The 15239-nt window shown below is 31.8% G+C and overlaps 2 protein-coding genes and 1 pseudogene across 3 annotated transcripts; 2 read left to right on the top strand and 1 right to left on the bottom strand.

Annotated features, from left to right (window-relative positions):
- Positions 1-4490: 4490 nt before the first annotated feature.
- On the top strand, positions 4491-6091 carry LOC130951991 (uncharacterized). The gene is made up of 3 exons (XM_057880753.1): positions 4491-4514; positions 4821-4857; positions 5356-6091. The coding sequence occupies exon 3, from the start codon at positions 5357-5359 to the stop codon at positions 5858-5860; it is 504 nt and encodes a 167-aa protein (XP_057736736.1). The 5' UTR covers positions 4491-4514; positions 4821-4857; position 5356; the 3' UTR covers positions 5861-6091.
- A 310-nt stretch (positions 6092-6401) lies between these two features.
- Positions 6402-7720, top strand: LOC130948173 (thymidine kinase a-like; annotated as a pseudogene).
- Positions 7721-7978: 258 nt separating this feature from the next.
- LOC130948454 (ABC transporter F family member 3-like) lies at positions 7979-13911 on the bottom strand. 2 transcript variants are annotated; one of them, XM_057877195.1, is made up of 8 exons: positions 13727-13911; positions 11610-11671; positions 11257-11319; positions 11040-11086; positions 10888-10947; positions 10674-10756; positions 9242-9336; positions 7979-8858 (listed from the first exon to the last, which is right to left on the bottom strand). In XM_057877195.1, the coding sequence occupies exons 1-8, from the start codon at positions 13833-13835 to the stop codon at positions 8724-8726; spliced, it is 654 nt and encodes a 217-aa protein (XP_057733178.1). In that variant the 5' UTR covers positions 13836-13911; the 3' UTR covers positions 7979-8723. The 2 variants fall into 2 exon arrangements, with proteins under 2 accessions (XP_057733178.1, XP_057733177.1); XM_057877194.1 differs by lacking the exons at positions 7979-8858; positions 9242-9336; positions 10674-10756; ... (2 more) ...; positions 11257-11319; positions 11610-11671 and adding an exon at positions 11903-13594 and having other exon boundaries at positions 13727-13909.
- Between the last annotated feature and the right edge of the window lie 1328 nt (positions 13912-15239).

Genomic DNA, 15239 nt, shown 5'->3' on the forward strand with positions numbered 1-15239 from the left:
AATAAATTAAATCACACATATATTATTCATATAAAAATACACTGATAACTGATTTTGGTGTATAAATAGCATTTCTCACAACAAAAATATTAAATATATACTAAAATTAATTATTAATATATTTGTGTATAAATATATATAAAATTTAATTTATTTTTAATGTATATTTATATTAATAACTAATTTTAATATATATTTAATATAATTGTTCCAATAAAAACTTAAATATGTTATAGTCTTGACATATAATTTAAGATACAAATGAACTAAATCCATAATGTTTTAATACCTACTGGAATGAAGTTTATCTATAAACAAAAACAAAATGTTGTTCCACCAAAAATGAGTCATTTATTGAATCAACCACCGCAAAATGGTTTTGATGAGTGACACATGCATGGCTTAAATTTCATTGAAGAATCAACACCTTCCAATCTTACACCACTTTATTTATTGTGTGGTTAATTACCGCTCTATTTCATTCTGTGGTTCCTCGTAGCTCACTTATTTATTACGGTCCTTTAAGATCGTGACACGTCACTGATATTATTTGGTGCCACTTCCATATCTTCTTGCTTCCTAACGCAGCCTCCATTCTCATTTTCTTGGTTTCAAATTCTAAAACCTTTAATTTGATTTTGTAGAAAGACGTAGCTTTGGACAATACCTTACTATCTACGTTTTTTGACATTTTTGTTATTTTGCTTCAACATTACCATAAATAGATTTAACTTTGCTATGTTTCAAAAATGTTTGAAAAGTCACAAAAAAAAAAAGGTTTAAAGTAATTTAACTTTTTTTTTTTGTATTTTAACTATTACTTATTTTATTTTCTATTTTTAATAACTATTAGAATAATTAAATAATATTAAATGTAATGAATATATAATAATATATAGTAACAGCTACATGAATTGAAAGGTATGTTTTGACTTAAAGAAAAATAAAGGTCTGCACGATCTGCTTTTATTACATTATTAGAATGAAGAAAATAATAATAACAAGCTATCTTATTGCAACTTTTAATATTAAAAGTAAAATATAAAAAAAATGGTATTCTAGTTTGAATTATAACTAGTTAATCAATGGTTTCATTTTTTAATTAATTAATTTATTTTTTGGTACGTACATGAACCAAAATTGAATTATAACTAGTTAATCGAGGAAATTGAATGGTTCCACGTGGAGAAGTGCCCTATGATCCATTCAGCTCAACCAGATATTTTTCCCACTTTCAACCAAAACCAACCACTTCTAATATTCAATCTAAGGATAATTTCGGTATTCACTGCAATTTGAACATGTGAAATATTTGACGGTGCGAAAACAAAAGCGGTATTAAAAGAAATAAATAATCAAAATATATTTTTGGAACAAAAATTATTTTTAATATAAAAATAAAGTTAGTATTTTAATTAAATATTAATATTTAAGATATAATATTGTATTATAGATATACGTAAAATATGTATTGACCAGAATATTAAAACGATTAATTGATTCTCTTGGTAATTATTATTTATTTGATTAATGATATATTATTTATCTTTACTAAAATTCTTTTGATTCTTATTCCTTTATATAAGTCGAAGCATCTCACATTCTTTTGATTTTTATTCTTTTTTTTTTTATACATATATACATGTTTATTTAAGTATCTATTTATTTTTGTAGTAGATTTTTTTTTTAGTTTTAGTAATAAATTTATTTGTATTTTTTTTGTATAGATCAAGAGGTCTTTTTATTCAAGAATGTACTAATTTTTCATGGGTCAATATCCAATCATGAAGGTATATATATATATACCAATGAGTAATAACTCAAATGGCATAGTCTTTCCATACTTAATTAAGAGATTGTGGGTTCGAGTCTCCTATATATATATATATATATAGAAAAGGTTTATTTGAGCTATAATTTCTATTTGTAAAAGTGATTGTCAAGATGGGATTGAAACTGATTAGTTGACAACTGAATTTTTGAATTAGATTACATGTTTAGGATACCAAATCATGTTCTTAAATTGAAAAAAGATGCTCCTATTATTTTGCTAAGGAACATAAATCAGGCAAATGAATTGTGTAATGGAACTCGACTTATTGTTCAAGATCTGGAAATAACATCGGTCACAAAGTTTTTATTCCTTTGATGAATTTAGTTATGATATTCTTTTTAAATTTTAGTGCAGGCAGTTTTCAATTAGTCTTTGCTTTGGGATGACTATTAATAAGAGTTAAGGACAAACTTTATCTTTAGTTGGTATTTATCTTCAACGAGCAATTTTTTTCATTGGCAGTTATATGTTGTGATATCTAGAGTGACAATAAGATCAAAATTGAAGATATTATTGTCTAATAAAGATGATAACTATTGGAACTCCACATCTAATGTTGTGTATAAGAAAGTATTTAAATATAATTTGGTAAGTGGATTATTTAACAGAATTCTTTGTTTAGTATATTTTTTTCCATATCCTATAGATTCTATTTTTCCCTAATTCTTATTGTCTTTTGCGTTTGGAGTTCGTTTTGTTCCATATACCCTAAATTCTATATTTGGCTATCGTTCAAAAGAAGCGTCGTGGATCTATTAGCTGAGTGTACTTTGTTGATATGCAGGTCTAACATTGCTGACAATGGATTTGGATTAGGGTTTGAATTAGAGTGTTGTTGATGATGATCACCACCTTATTAGAGGGAAACAAAATATATATTTAAAAAGTTCTACTATTATTGTTTTAGTTCAGTTGTATTTGTTTGATGTCTATTTTAAAACATAAAATTTTTTATACTAATGTAAAAATTAATAATACAAGAAAATAAAAAAATGAACTTATGTCGTGAATAAAATTTTTTTATCCGTGCGTTGCATGGGTCTTCTGCTAGTAATAAAAAAGAAAAAGAAAGAAAAAAAAGATGCAGAAAAAGGGAGAGAACAAGAAAAAGATACTATGATGATGATAATGAAAAAAGATGAGAAGAAGAAAGAAGAACGCAAAAAAAGAAATACGCATAAATAAACTTGACTTGATTTAACTTAGTTAAAAAAGCCTTAGTTATCTAGCATTTTTTTTTTTGATATCAAATGAATACATATATTTCAAGAGATAATAGATTGACTAAGTAATACCTGTTATGTTAGGTATGAGTTATTTAAACTAATTAATTTAAATATATTTTGATAAGTTTTATAAAAATAAAATTTAATTCTTTTGTAGATGTAATAGGATTTTTAATTGAAAAATTTAAAAATTTTCATACTAGAACTTAATAAGTTATATAGTGAGTTAAAATAATTGTGAAAATATTTTTAGTTTTGATATCTATCAGTTATGTTATTTTTAATTGTTTTATCTTTTTTTATTGAAAAATTAAAAATTAATATATTCAAAAATATATAACGAAAAATTTGAAAGATATTTTATTTTTGCTGTTATAATGTGTTAACAAAATGTCTAAATATATTAATTATTTTAGTACATGAATTAGTTCAAATGAACTTTATTTCGGACCGAGGGAAGGATTATACGTTTTTATTCTTCGTCCTTTGATTTAGATTGCCTTAACTTTATTATCCTTATATTATATACATTAAATTATCATGAAATACAACGAATTTTACTGTATCTTGAAAAAAAAAACGTGATTATAGAATATAAATAACATGTCTTTGTATAAAACATAACATAATGAGAATAAGAGTGTTGATAAAAATAAATGGACAATTCGGAACAGTTATCATTCATCCCAAATTCTCAATTTCTAAAATTCAAATCCAAAATACGTAACCACACGTTTAAAAATAGCAATTTTTTTTCATTATTTTTAAGTACTTATTTACAAATATCTTTATCATTATTTTTTAATTTTTAATATCTTATTATTTTACTCTCATAATACGATATAGATTAGTCTTTAAAATGATTATTGAAACTATTATTCTTACAATTTTTTTGTTGTTGTTTAAAAAACACTTGTTAGTGTTTTTTTTTTCTATATATATTTTTTCTAGTTTAACAGCCTACAAAGTATAAATAATTACTAGCTAGCTAGTGGTATAAAGTAATAAAGTTTAGGTTTCTAAAAGTTTAACACTATAAAAAAAAGGTGGTATAAACTATAAAGCTTAAACTTAATTTAGCACATAGGCCGAAAAATTTGTTAACTCCTATAGTAATACTACTTAATTAAACAAAAGAATGATAGGGATCACGGTAAACCTGAGTTTATTATGTTTAATATTTTTGTGTTGCATCCATTCTTTATTAGTAGGAATTATAAATATTGTATTAATAGTGAGTAAATATAACTTTATATTATATATGATTTAACATAAAAAACTAAAAAAGTGAAAAGCATTCTCTCATATAGGATTGATTGGGCCTTTATGGGCTTTTATCTCGTTTCATCTAACAGGATTACACTTAAATTTAAACACACGCGCATATATAATTTACACTCAAATTTGAATTTGCACACAATCGCGCGAAATTCTTCTCGATCCTTGTTTCTTTCGTAAGTTTCTCTTCTTCCATCTTCGCAAATTCAATTAAACCGTAAGTTTTACTTTTCTTCATTGCTCTCACTGTTCTACAAGTATAATCACGCAAATCCATCAGCGGAGAAAAAGAAAATTCAATTTATCGTTGCTATTTAGTTTCTTCTCTTCTGTGATATATCTTTTGAGTAAATGATGTTTGCAATTCGATCAATCATTACGTTTTTAGTGCTCTGGATTTGGATTTTCTTTGTGATTTACGTTCTCCTTCAAATCATTATCACATTATTTACTAACGATTACACTCAAATTTGAAATCGCAGAGACTCGCGCGAAATTCTTCTCCATCTCTGTTTCTTCGTAAGTTTCTCTTCTTCTCTTCGTTTTTAGTGCTCTGAATTGGATTTTCTTCGCGATTTAGGTTCTCCTTCAAATCATTATCACATTATTTACAATTGCAACACCTCAATCCTGAATGCTAATTCGTTTTTTTCTATTGTTAGTGCTCTGGATTTGGATTTTCTTTGTGATTTACGTTCTCCTTCAAATCATTATCACATTATTTACAATTGCAACAGCTGAATCCTGAATTCTAATTCGTTTTTTTTTCTATTGTGTAGTTCTAGTTTTGGAAAACTCGGTTTCACGTTCTAGGCTAGGGTTTCACACTAGTTAAAGTTCAGTATTATGTGTGCCTTGTTTTTAAGGAAAGAAAGATTATTAGATGAATTTTTAATTTTCTAATGTTTTTGGTTCATATTTATAAAGTTGGATCTAGATTTAGAACGAAAATATCTTTTATGTGTAAATTTTGGGTTGGATGCTTGTTGATTTTGAAGAGTTCTGGTTTTGTTCTAGGATGGCTCATAGCGATGACGATGTCCTAGGTCTGGGAAATAAGGCTCTGAGCGGCAACAAAAGGAAGTCTCGTGATGACTCCTCAGAAGAAGAAAATGAGAAGGAGGATAAGGGATTCCAAGTGGAATCTCCAGATAACAATAACAAAAAACCAAGGACAGATGAGGAGGAGCAGAATCAGAATCCAGTTGAAGAATTTGGTTGCAGTCCTGATGTTGCATCTCAAATTATGAACCATGCTCGCTTCTATGTGTTACTCAAAAGGGCTCCTCTTGTGGCCAGGGATTACTCCCTCATGAATGAAGCAAGGAATCTGATTGGTCAAGCTCAGATTCTTGCTATGAATCTAGATGAATATCCTGATTTTCTGACGGAATTCCCTGAATTGGCGGTGGGGGTTCCTTGTGTGGCACTTTTTCACGGATTCCAAGTGCTTGATTGGTGTGTATTGAATGCGGGTACTACTGCAGAGAATGTTGCTGCCCTGGGAGCTCCAAACAATTGAGGCCAATGCTTTTGTGCAGAGTATGTCCAATGATAGTGATATATAGAAATAAGTGAAAATTAGGAGTTTATGCATGAATGTGTCACAGATACAGTGGGTATGTGTCACAGATTCGTGATTCATGATATAACATGTTTAGTTTGTGTTAGAGACCAACAATGTGTTAGGTCATCGTTTCTATGACCCTACTTAATTTTGTACGGTATCCCTTTAACTCGTGCATTTATTAGAGCTTCAGCCTTGCAATATGCAAATAATTAGTTGAATAATTCACGGCTTTAACTAATATATATCATGTTGCATATATATCATGTAAGTGAAATTTGGAACAACAAACGTATAAATCTTCAAATGCGCTTGTAACATATCAATGTCATTCATTTCATCAGTAATTAGTTACATTACATATGAAGTTTCAAATGTTAGTCTTCCTTTAAATATGTTGATGACATTGTGGTTTAATGAAGGATATTTGAGGAATGCATTTGAGTTGATCGACCTCTTTTTATTATTTTGTTCTTTGGGGGTGGCCCTTATGGCCATGGGTTGTGGGTGCATCATGGTTACAAGGTTACACTTGATTGTGCTTACTATTTCACAACCACCCAGGTGGATCAATTTTGGCACCGTTTGCCGACTCTTTCGCTCCTTTGTATTTTGCACTGAGAGACTTTAAGGAAGTTATGCCAACTGAGCAGCCTTGTGATTTAGCATACCAATTTGGGGATGGGCTTTTCGATGTGAAAGAATTCCCACAAGGCTTTCCAAAAACTGGTCAGCACCATTTGTTTCTTTCATACAATGTGTTTATGAAGTGGGAATTCTGTTACCCCCGCCTCTGAAGTGGTATCAATGGCTATCACAATGAAACTTTGGTGTTTTGGTGGGGAATCCCTTCCTTTTCAGTTACTGCTGACTATACATGCTTCACCACGTAATTTCTTTCCCTTGGAACGAATAATAAAATAAAGAGTAGTACTCTTTAAACTGAAAAACTGTGATCTGATAGTGATTTGTAGAATCTTCTGCTGGGGGCTAATTCCTCTTTATGTTGTGAAGAAACGTGGCTATGTTAAAATCAAGCAAGGATACAAGATATGCCATTGACTCGGTTGTGACACATGAATGAAAAATATGGTCATGATGCTTATCGAAAGGTAGTCTCGATATTTCATTATGTTACGGTTGACTATTGCTTATTTGAATTTGTGGTGCTATAGTTGCATAGTTGATATAGTAATTTAGTTCTCTTATAGAGGAGTAAAGCGATACCCTTAGCTAGATGTAATGTTGGCTGAATGTTAGTAGTATTTTGGATGCAGTTGGATGTGATTGGTATAGATGAGTTCTGCTGCAAGGCTGCTGATGAAGATGGTAAAATTGTGATTGTTGCTGGCCTGGATGGTGATTACTTGAGGTACTTTATGCAGATATGCTAATCGTTGTTGTGTTCAATACATTTGTTTTACTGCGCTGGAAATGTTACCAATCTGGATGCTTTTCAAACTTTTTTTCTGCTATCTATGTTCTTTAGGAAAAGCTTTGGTTCTGTGCTTCACATAATACCGCTTGCTGATACTGAATTATGCTGCAAGCGTGCTTTCTTCACTCTCAGGAAGACACAAGAGACACAAACTGAACTGATTGCTGGTTCTGATGTCTACATGCCAGTGTGCCGATATCACTATATTAACAGTGAAGTTGTCACTGAAACTTCAAAGAATGTGTTGGAATCTGTCAAACTTCTTGATGTAGCCACAAGGTTTTAGTGTGGAGATACTTAAAACTTTCCCTAAAATGATTTTTGGAGCATATTGTCTACTGCTATTGGTTAATTCAACAAGTTATCTTGGAATTTTGGTTGTCATAGGGTCTATGTAGTTGTATATAGATATAGTTATAAATATACTGCTATTCATAGTGGTTTTTAATTATTGTTGTGTTATCATATTTAAATGAAAGAAGTATTGCGTATCCTACGACATGAAATTTTGGTATTTAGACGTTTTTTCTTTTTGGACGTTAACCTTTTTTCTTTTTGGACGTTAACCTTTTGTAAAAGCATCTGTTTACTTTAGCCAAAATTGTCAACATACAATTCTATTTTGTAAATTACGTAGCATCTGTCATTTTATTTTGCAAATTACCTTTCATATTCTTCGTTTTCAAACTGGAGGTTCTTCCCGATGAGAATTCAATGTACACCAAAGATACTAAATAACTATAAGGTGTAAATGGTCCATGACTAGAGCTAGAGCAAAAATAGTAAGACTAAAAAGCAGCTTTTTTGCAAGACTAAACTAGCCACGGAGGAAAAGACCAAGAGTAATCAGATTGAATGTGAATTGCGAAAATGGACCACCCTTCTTTAGCTTTAAGAGTAGCCAAATGCAGCATGAATAAGTGACTTGGAGACCTAAGATGAAGCCAAATTTAAGTGATTCAAAATGATAACAGAAATGGTTGGAATTACTGTCCTTTTTCTTGTGATTTTTGTGTAGTTTCCAATAACTTCAATTTCAAGAGCATTTTGATTTTCTATTCAGATTTGCATATACAAGGGCCTAGACCATTATGATAGATAATGGTACTCTTTTAAGAAACTGTGCTGGCAGGATGTTTTTCTTAGTTGGATTATTCTTAGTAGTGATAGATAAAAGTCATTAGCACCAATATCGAATGTACGTATTTATCCAAAAAGAGTTTTCTGAAAATGATCACTTTTCAAATATATGCAACTGCAGCTATTATCATGTACATCCTTGCATTCTTCCCAACATTTCAATAACAATTGCATTTAACGATTTTCATTCTTACCAGAAAATAAGTGCGATGCAACTATGGCTCAGTCAACAGATGACAACTAAATAGTAGTTAAACTCTTGAAGAAAAACATTACAATAGTTTTTACAGGATAGCAGCGCATCATATACAGAAGAGGATTTGAAGATAAGTCCAGTCCATCAACATGATGCTGACTGAACACTGCTATACGAACCTGCAGACAGACAGGCAGAAAGCATAACTAATGACCCAAATTTCAAAACAAGACAAAACAATGATGATGAAAAGAGAGCATAAAGGAGAGACATCGCCATTCTTATAATAGGTAGTCCTTGCATGTCAAAGTCTATTTATCTTTCCAACATTAGCTTTGCAAATCATGCGTAAGCTAGTTTAAATTTGTATCTAATTGGTAAAATAAAGAAGCATACTTTTCAGCAGCTGACATTCAAAATTATCATGGATGAATAAATATATAGTGCACTAACACAAAACATCAATTAGAAGGGTCACATAGTAAAGCAAAAGATAGCATGACATGAAGGTGAGAGACAATTGACTTGCAATGATGAAAGTGTTGGCAGATTTAGTAGTTACCTTAGCGGATCGGAAAACTGTCACAGAACTAGGATTTAGTTCCCCAGCAATTAATTCGAGTATAGTCGATTTGCCAATACCATTTGGTCCAACCACTGTAAAAACAAAGGATACAATTTATATTTTATAACATGAGACAAACAATGTGGCAGTCCTTTACTAGTTTCAACAACATTATCTCACACACAGCCGTAGGGCACATGTATTCAAGACAAGTTTGAAGAAAAGATGCAACCAGGCTGGCATATCTACCATGCATTGGCATCATAAAAGTCACTACAATCATCAATATGTAATAGGTAGGACTTCAAGATCGGTGAAAGAAAAGAGAGAGTTCAAAGAGAAGCAATAGTGGTTTGAATTGTGTATTGTACGTCCTTAATGAGCTAAGCACAGATTAGTGCTGATATACAATGAGGAGATAAGATAAGAAAAATCTGAACAGTCATTTCATAGTTCATACTTTAGTTATGGAAACTGTAACTAACAGCTGTCCTATCCTAGCTGGCTCTATTATACTAACTAACTACTACTCTAGACTTCAATAGCTTACTCTATTAGTGATTACAATAGAACATTTGGATTTTTTGTACATAAGCTAGGAGACGAAATGATGACTAATGGTTTCTATGTAATATGGATGTGTATAGGAATATGAGTGTGATAAGTATGAATATAACTAAGAAGAATAGAATTATTGATAAAAAATTAGAATAGAGAAAAGAGAATCCAGAGAGACGAGAGCCTTCAATAAATTCAACATATTCCATTACAATTTATATCACAGTAGAATAGCAGAACCAAATAGATAATATGGAGAAAATAGAAGATAGAAACAGAGAGTAGAAGAACAGAGTATGATCACAGATAAGGGAATATCAATGTTATAATTCCTCAGTGAGGATTGTATTAAATAACTGTGTGATAAAAAAAGGAATACAGAAATGATAATTTGGCTTTCAAGAGGCCAATTCTATCCCCAATTCCACTCCACTCTTTTTCATCTCCCCACAATTGCTAATTACGTCTATTTATATTTCTCTCCCTTCTAACTAACTCCTAAAAGCACAGTGATCTCCATCACTCATTCATTTAGTTTTCTTGCCTCTCCTCCTATATGTAATATGTGTATTTGAAAGGGGTAGTTTTTCCTTTCTGCCCCTGAACTTCTTGGCTGCTGTGGTGTGTCACACAATACTATTTATACTATTTCTACTAATATCTAATTCTACTTCTACAAAGTAGACTTCTACTTATTAGGCTAACTCAATTATACTCATCACATAACTCAAGCCCATTTACACTCATTACAAAATATGAATAGTAAACTATGTTAATATAGGCTGATAATATAGTGAATTACAATGATTTTTACCAAGGATTCAAAAGAAAGGGGAGAAAAGTCATGCACAGGGATGGAGAAGCTTCTTACTTGCAATACGGCTGTCAAGGTCAATGCCGAAATTCAAATTCTTAAATAGAATGGGTCCCCCAGGATAACCAAATGATGCATCACTGCAGTAAAATTTTGCAGAAAAGATAATAAAATAAGGTTAGAGATAGGCCAATCATGTGTCACAGATTCATTTATGTATAGATGTCTTTTGTCAACAATGTGAGTTAAAGAAGGGTTAATGCTCTTCTACCTGAAGCTTATGATGGGTGGGCCTGGTCTATCATCTGGGGTGGGGAACTCAAATTTGTAACTATATTGAACCAGATAAAACATAATTAATGACAGCTTGAAAGAGAATTATTTAATGAGGAAAAAAAGGAAAAAAAAAATAGCAGTTCATACTCAGGATCGTTAATAATTTCATCCACATGGCCCATTCGTTCCAAAGCCTGAAATATTGTTCAGAGAAGATATAAATTTCAATTTTAGTGATTTAATTAGAAGCTTCAAATAACCAACCATACAAGATCTTTCTCTCTCTCCGTGTGTGCGCGCGCGTGTGTGTGATGAAGCTTTTGAGCATTTGATTGGTAATTAAAAAACAGATGCTATCAAGTACCTTGATTCTGGATTGAACAAGGGATGCTCTCTTGGCATTATAGCGGAACTTGTCAATGAAGGACTGGTAGAAAAAAAAAGAAACCAACACAGCTCAAATATCAAATACAATCAATAAAAAGTTACATTGAGAAGTCAAATAATCAAAATTTGGTTCAACTAAAAAAATTATAAGTTTAAACTGATATAAGAAACCACATTGAGGAATGGAATTTCCATACAGCATTGCAAACATACAGTAAGCTATAGTTTTCCGTCATAGTTTGCTATTCAAATTCCTCATAACGGTTAACATAAAAATTAAAATATGAAAGAAAGAACTAAAAATAATAAAAGAAAAATTAAAATCTTTACCTTGGCAGTGATGGAAACAAATCTGAAAGAGTAATTAATCTTCTCAACGCTGAACGTAGAAGCTAGAAATTTAACATTCACGTGAACGAATGAAAGCACTTCTGGGTTAGGGGTTCCAAAAAATTGCCAAACGTAACAGTGGGACGTTCAAGACGCTTTTTTATTCCCCAACGTGAATGACAAACACACCCTTAATCAAATTGTCATATGAACAGGGTTTTGTTTTCAGCATCTTAGGAAGGCCATGATTGGCATATAAGATTATTATTGATTGAATCGATCTTATATTCTAATTAATGATAACGAAAAGGTTTATTTGATAAACTAATCTCTATAGTTGACATATTCTCATGTTAAATATGGTGTTACGTAGCACTTGCACGCTGCACCTGAACCTTTGCAGATGTTGCACTCGCAATTTTGTCAAATCGAACCGATACAAAACATAAATTATACAGCATTTCATGATAAACACATATCTAACTAAAGCAAACGAATACATTCATAAGGAACCTAATTAAAAAACATTTAAACATAAAGACAGTTAGACAGAGTCTATAAAACACAAAAAAACAAGGCACTACATTAATGATAATAAAGTTATGGATTCAAGAGATAGTGTAGGAAATCCTTCTCCAAAAAAGTACCCAAAATGCAAACCGTCTTTAAGTGATTATAGGCTTGGCTTAATTAACTGCATTTCAGATGAGCAACTTGGAAGACCAAAGTGGAACGGTGAAACTAAGCTTTCATGATAGAGTTGAAACTTCCTTGCAGATACGTTCCGAGTTAAAGGACCAAGTTTGGGCATGCCATCAGTGGAGCTGTCAATATTAGGAATATCTATGCTGCCATCATTTAAATTACATAAAACAAACTTGCCACTCGGAGCAATAGCAAGAAGAACATCTTTCAACATGTATATAGGCTGTAGGCTTAAAGGACGACGACCGAGTAGCGGGTGGTGGGGGATTATGGCCAATTTAGTCCAAGACTGAGGAACTCCATACTCCTTCATCAACCAGACAGTCCAATGAGTTTTCTTAGTCTCATAACAAACAGCAAGACAATCCCTCAAGATACCCAATTGGGGAGTCACCCTGTGATCATCATCTGAATCCCTGTTGGGAAGGGAAAACTGATTAAAAGTCTCTTTGACCAAGTCAAGGGAAAGAACCCACACAAAACTAAGATAGCGGTGAAAAAGCCAATTCAGAGTGCCAGTGCCACTTACAAAAAGCCCTACAAGATTCACCTGACAACCCCTGTAATTGCCGTCACGAAAATTACGGGAGAAATCCTGGATTGTTCTCCAGGTAGATTTTGGGCCGAATGTAAACATGCGTGATTTGTTATCCAGAATCGCGAAAAGCTTATACTTGTCATTCACATGATCATAACCGAATCCGCAAGTGCAGAGGAGACCTTCAATTTCAAGCGGCTGGGAGGTGAATCCAGTGCAGGGGTTCCACAGCATGGCACGATGGCTTATTATGAATCCATCCTGGCGCTCTTCATCGTGCAAGCACAGCAATCCATTGCAAGAGCCAATGATGAGGCGGAAGCGTCGTCCCTCATAGGGAACTACTTTAGTGGGTTCATGGGGAGCGTTCTCCATCACAGATCGTACGGAGAACACTCCGATTATGGGGTATCTGTAGGTTTGGCTATAATAGGCCATGAGTGGGTGGCTCAAGCCTGGATCCACCGCCATTGAACGCCGAAGGTGGTCCTTGGCAAATTGGGAACTGGAAATTAGGGTTCTCCATGAACTGCAGACGCTGTTCCTTAATGGAACGAGAGACCTCGCCGGTATCCTCAGCAGGATTTCCGCTATGAGCTCGTCCAGAAGGATAGGGTGTGGTTTTGTCGTCGTACAGCGGAGCAGTTCCGGCCATCCCCCGGTGGTTGTGACAACCTTCCCCTTCGTCGGAACAGCATCATCATCATCAGGAATGGGACCCCTCCTCATACGTACGAGGAAACTCCACAATATAGGAGGAATAAGAAATCAAAAACAATATAATTACTAAAATTCAAATCTCAGCGGTATTGCCATTTAATTTACAAAAGAAAACATACATGGAGATTCTATAAGAAGTAAAACAGAGGTTTACCTAAAGGAAGACGGCGCCGTCGATGGTGAGAGGAAGTGAATGATCTGCGCTTGAGTTGGAGCTCCAGATCTATCCAATGTTCCACAAGAGGGTTTCGAATCCTCCGCATCAGGAATTAGATTCTTAATCTAATCTGTCTGGCCCCACATCTAATTCAAATCTCAGCAGTTAACTAGTTTATCTTGCGTTTGTTTCTGGAACAACATAAAACAAGATAAGATACATAAAAAATAGAGACATAATATTTTATGTATTTATATTTTATTTAATAATAAATTATAATAAATTATACAAATTTAATTTATTTTTATTTTTTTATTTAAAAATTTTGAGATGAAAAATATAATAATAAAACATATAATTATAAAAAATTAATAAATTATATCTTTATTATTGTTTCTATGTCTTTTCTATCGGAATGAATATTAAATTTACTAATTCAGTATTTTGGGATACAATATCTTTCTATATCTTCTATATCAAATACGATCTTGTGTCTGTATATCCTTATCTTAATGTCCTGTCTCTCTAAATAAATGCATCCTTATATACTCATTTTAAATATAATATATTCAAATTCGATTTAGTTTAAAATTACCAATCTCATTATATATTTAAATATTTTTATCAACTACGTCTAATTAAATTAATTTAAATTTAATAAAAATTACTCACATATATGTATGTTAATCAATTTTTTTTATAAAAAAATAATATTATAATTTTTTTACAATAACTTAATTTTTTATATTAATTTTTTTGTTTTTTTAGATCTTTTTCATACATAATTTGTGTGTCTTAATTCAAACACAATCATTACTAAATATCTAACCACTTTCTAGAACAACGATTATTTTAGAAATAAAAAATTTTACCCAGCATAATTATGAATAAATAATTAATCGTTAATTAGTCATTAAAAAATAATTATTAATTAAATATTTTTGTTAATATTTAACTTTTTTTATATTAATTAGTGTGTGTATCTATGCACGAAAAAATTCATAAAAGTACAAAAAATATTTATATGCGAGATAGGTAAACCTTATTTTCCAGAAATATGCGAGATCTCAGGTGCGAGGGATTCGATAGTGTCATTGGTAAGCAGAGATCGAGCGACTGAGTTGGTGATAGCAGTGCTAAGAAAGGAAGATGGTGGAAAGGGTAATTTAGTAATTGCTGAAAATATATTGAATGAATGGAGTAATGATAAATCAGTTCAAATTCAAATCCCAATTGAAACGGAAGGCATTAATGCAGTAGGAATCGCTAAACTGAAGGGATGTTGTGATCTGGTCAACGATACAGAATCAAAAAGAACGGTCAGTTGGGGGTACGGTGATGGGCTGAACAAAGGATGCTGTTATAGAAAAATGATGTCCAAAAACGGTTTAATGGTTGGGCCAAAAATAAGGAGGGATACACCTGTTTGGAAAGAAGGAATATGGGCTGTTCATTTGTCAACGAAGGCCCAGTCCAAGCTGAGCAAAAATAATATAATTACTCTACAACA

This window comes from Arachis stenosperma, chromosome 9 (assembly GCF_014773155.1).
Source record: "Arachis stenosperma cultivar V10309 chromosome 9, arast.V10309.gnm1.PFL2, whole genome shotgun sequence".
Taxonomy (NCBI): Eukaryota; Viridiplantae; Streptophyta; class Magnoliopsida; order Fabales; family Fabaceae; genus Arachis; species Arachis stenosperma.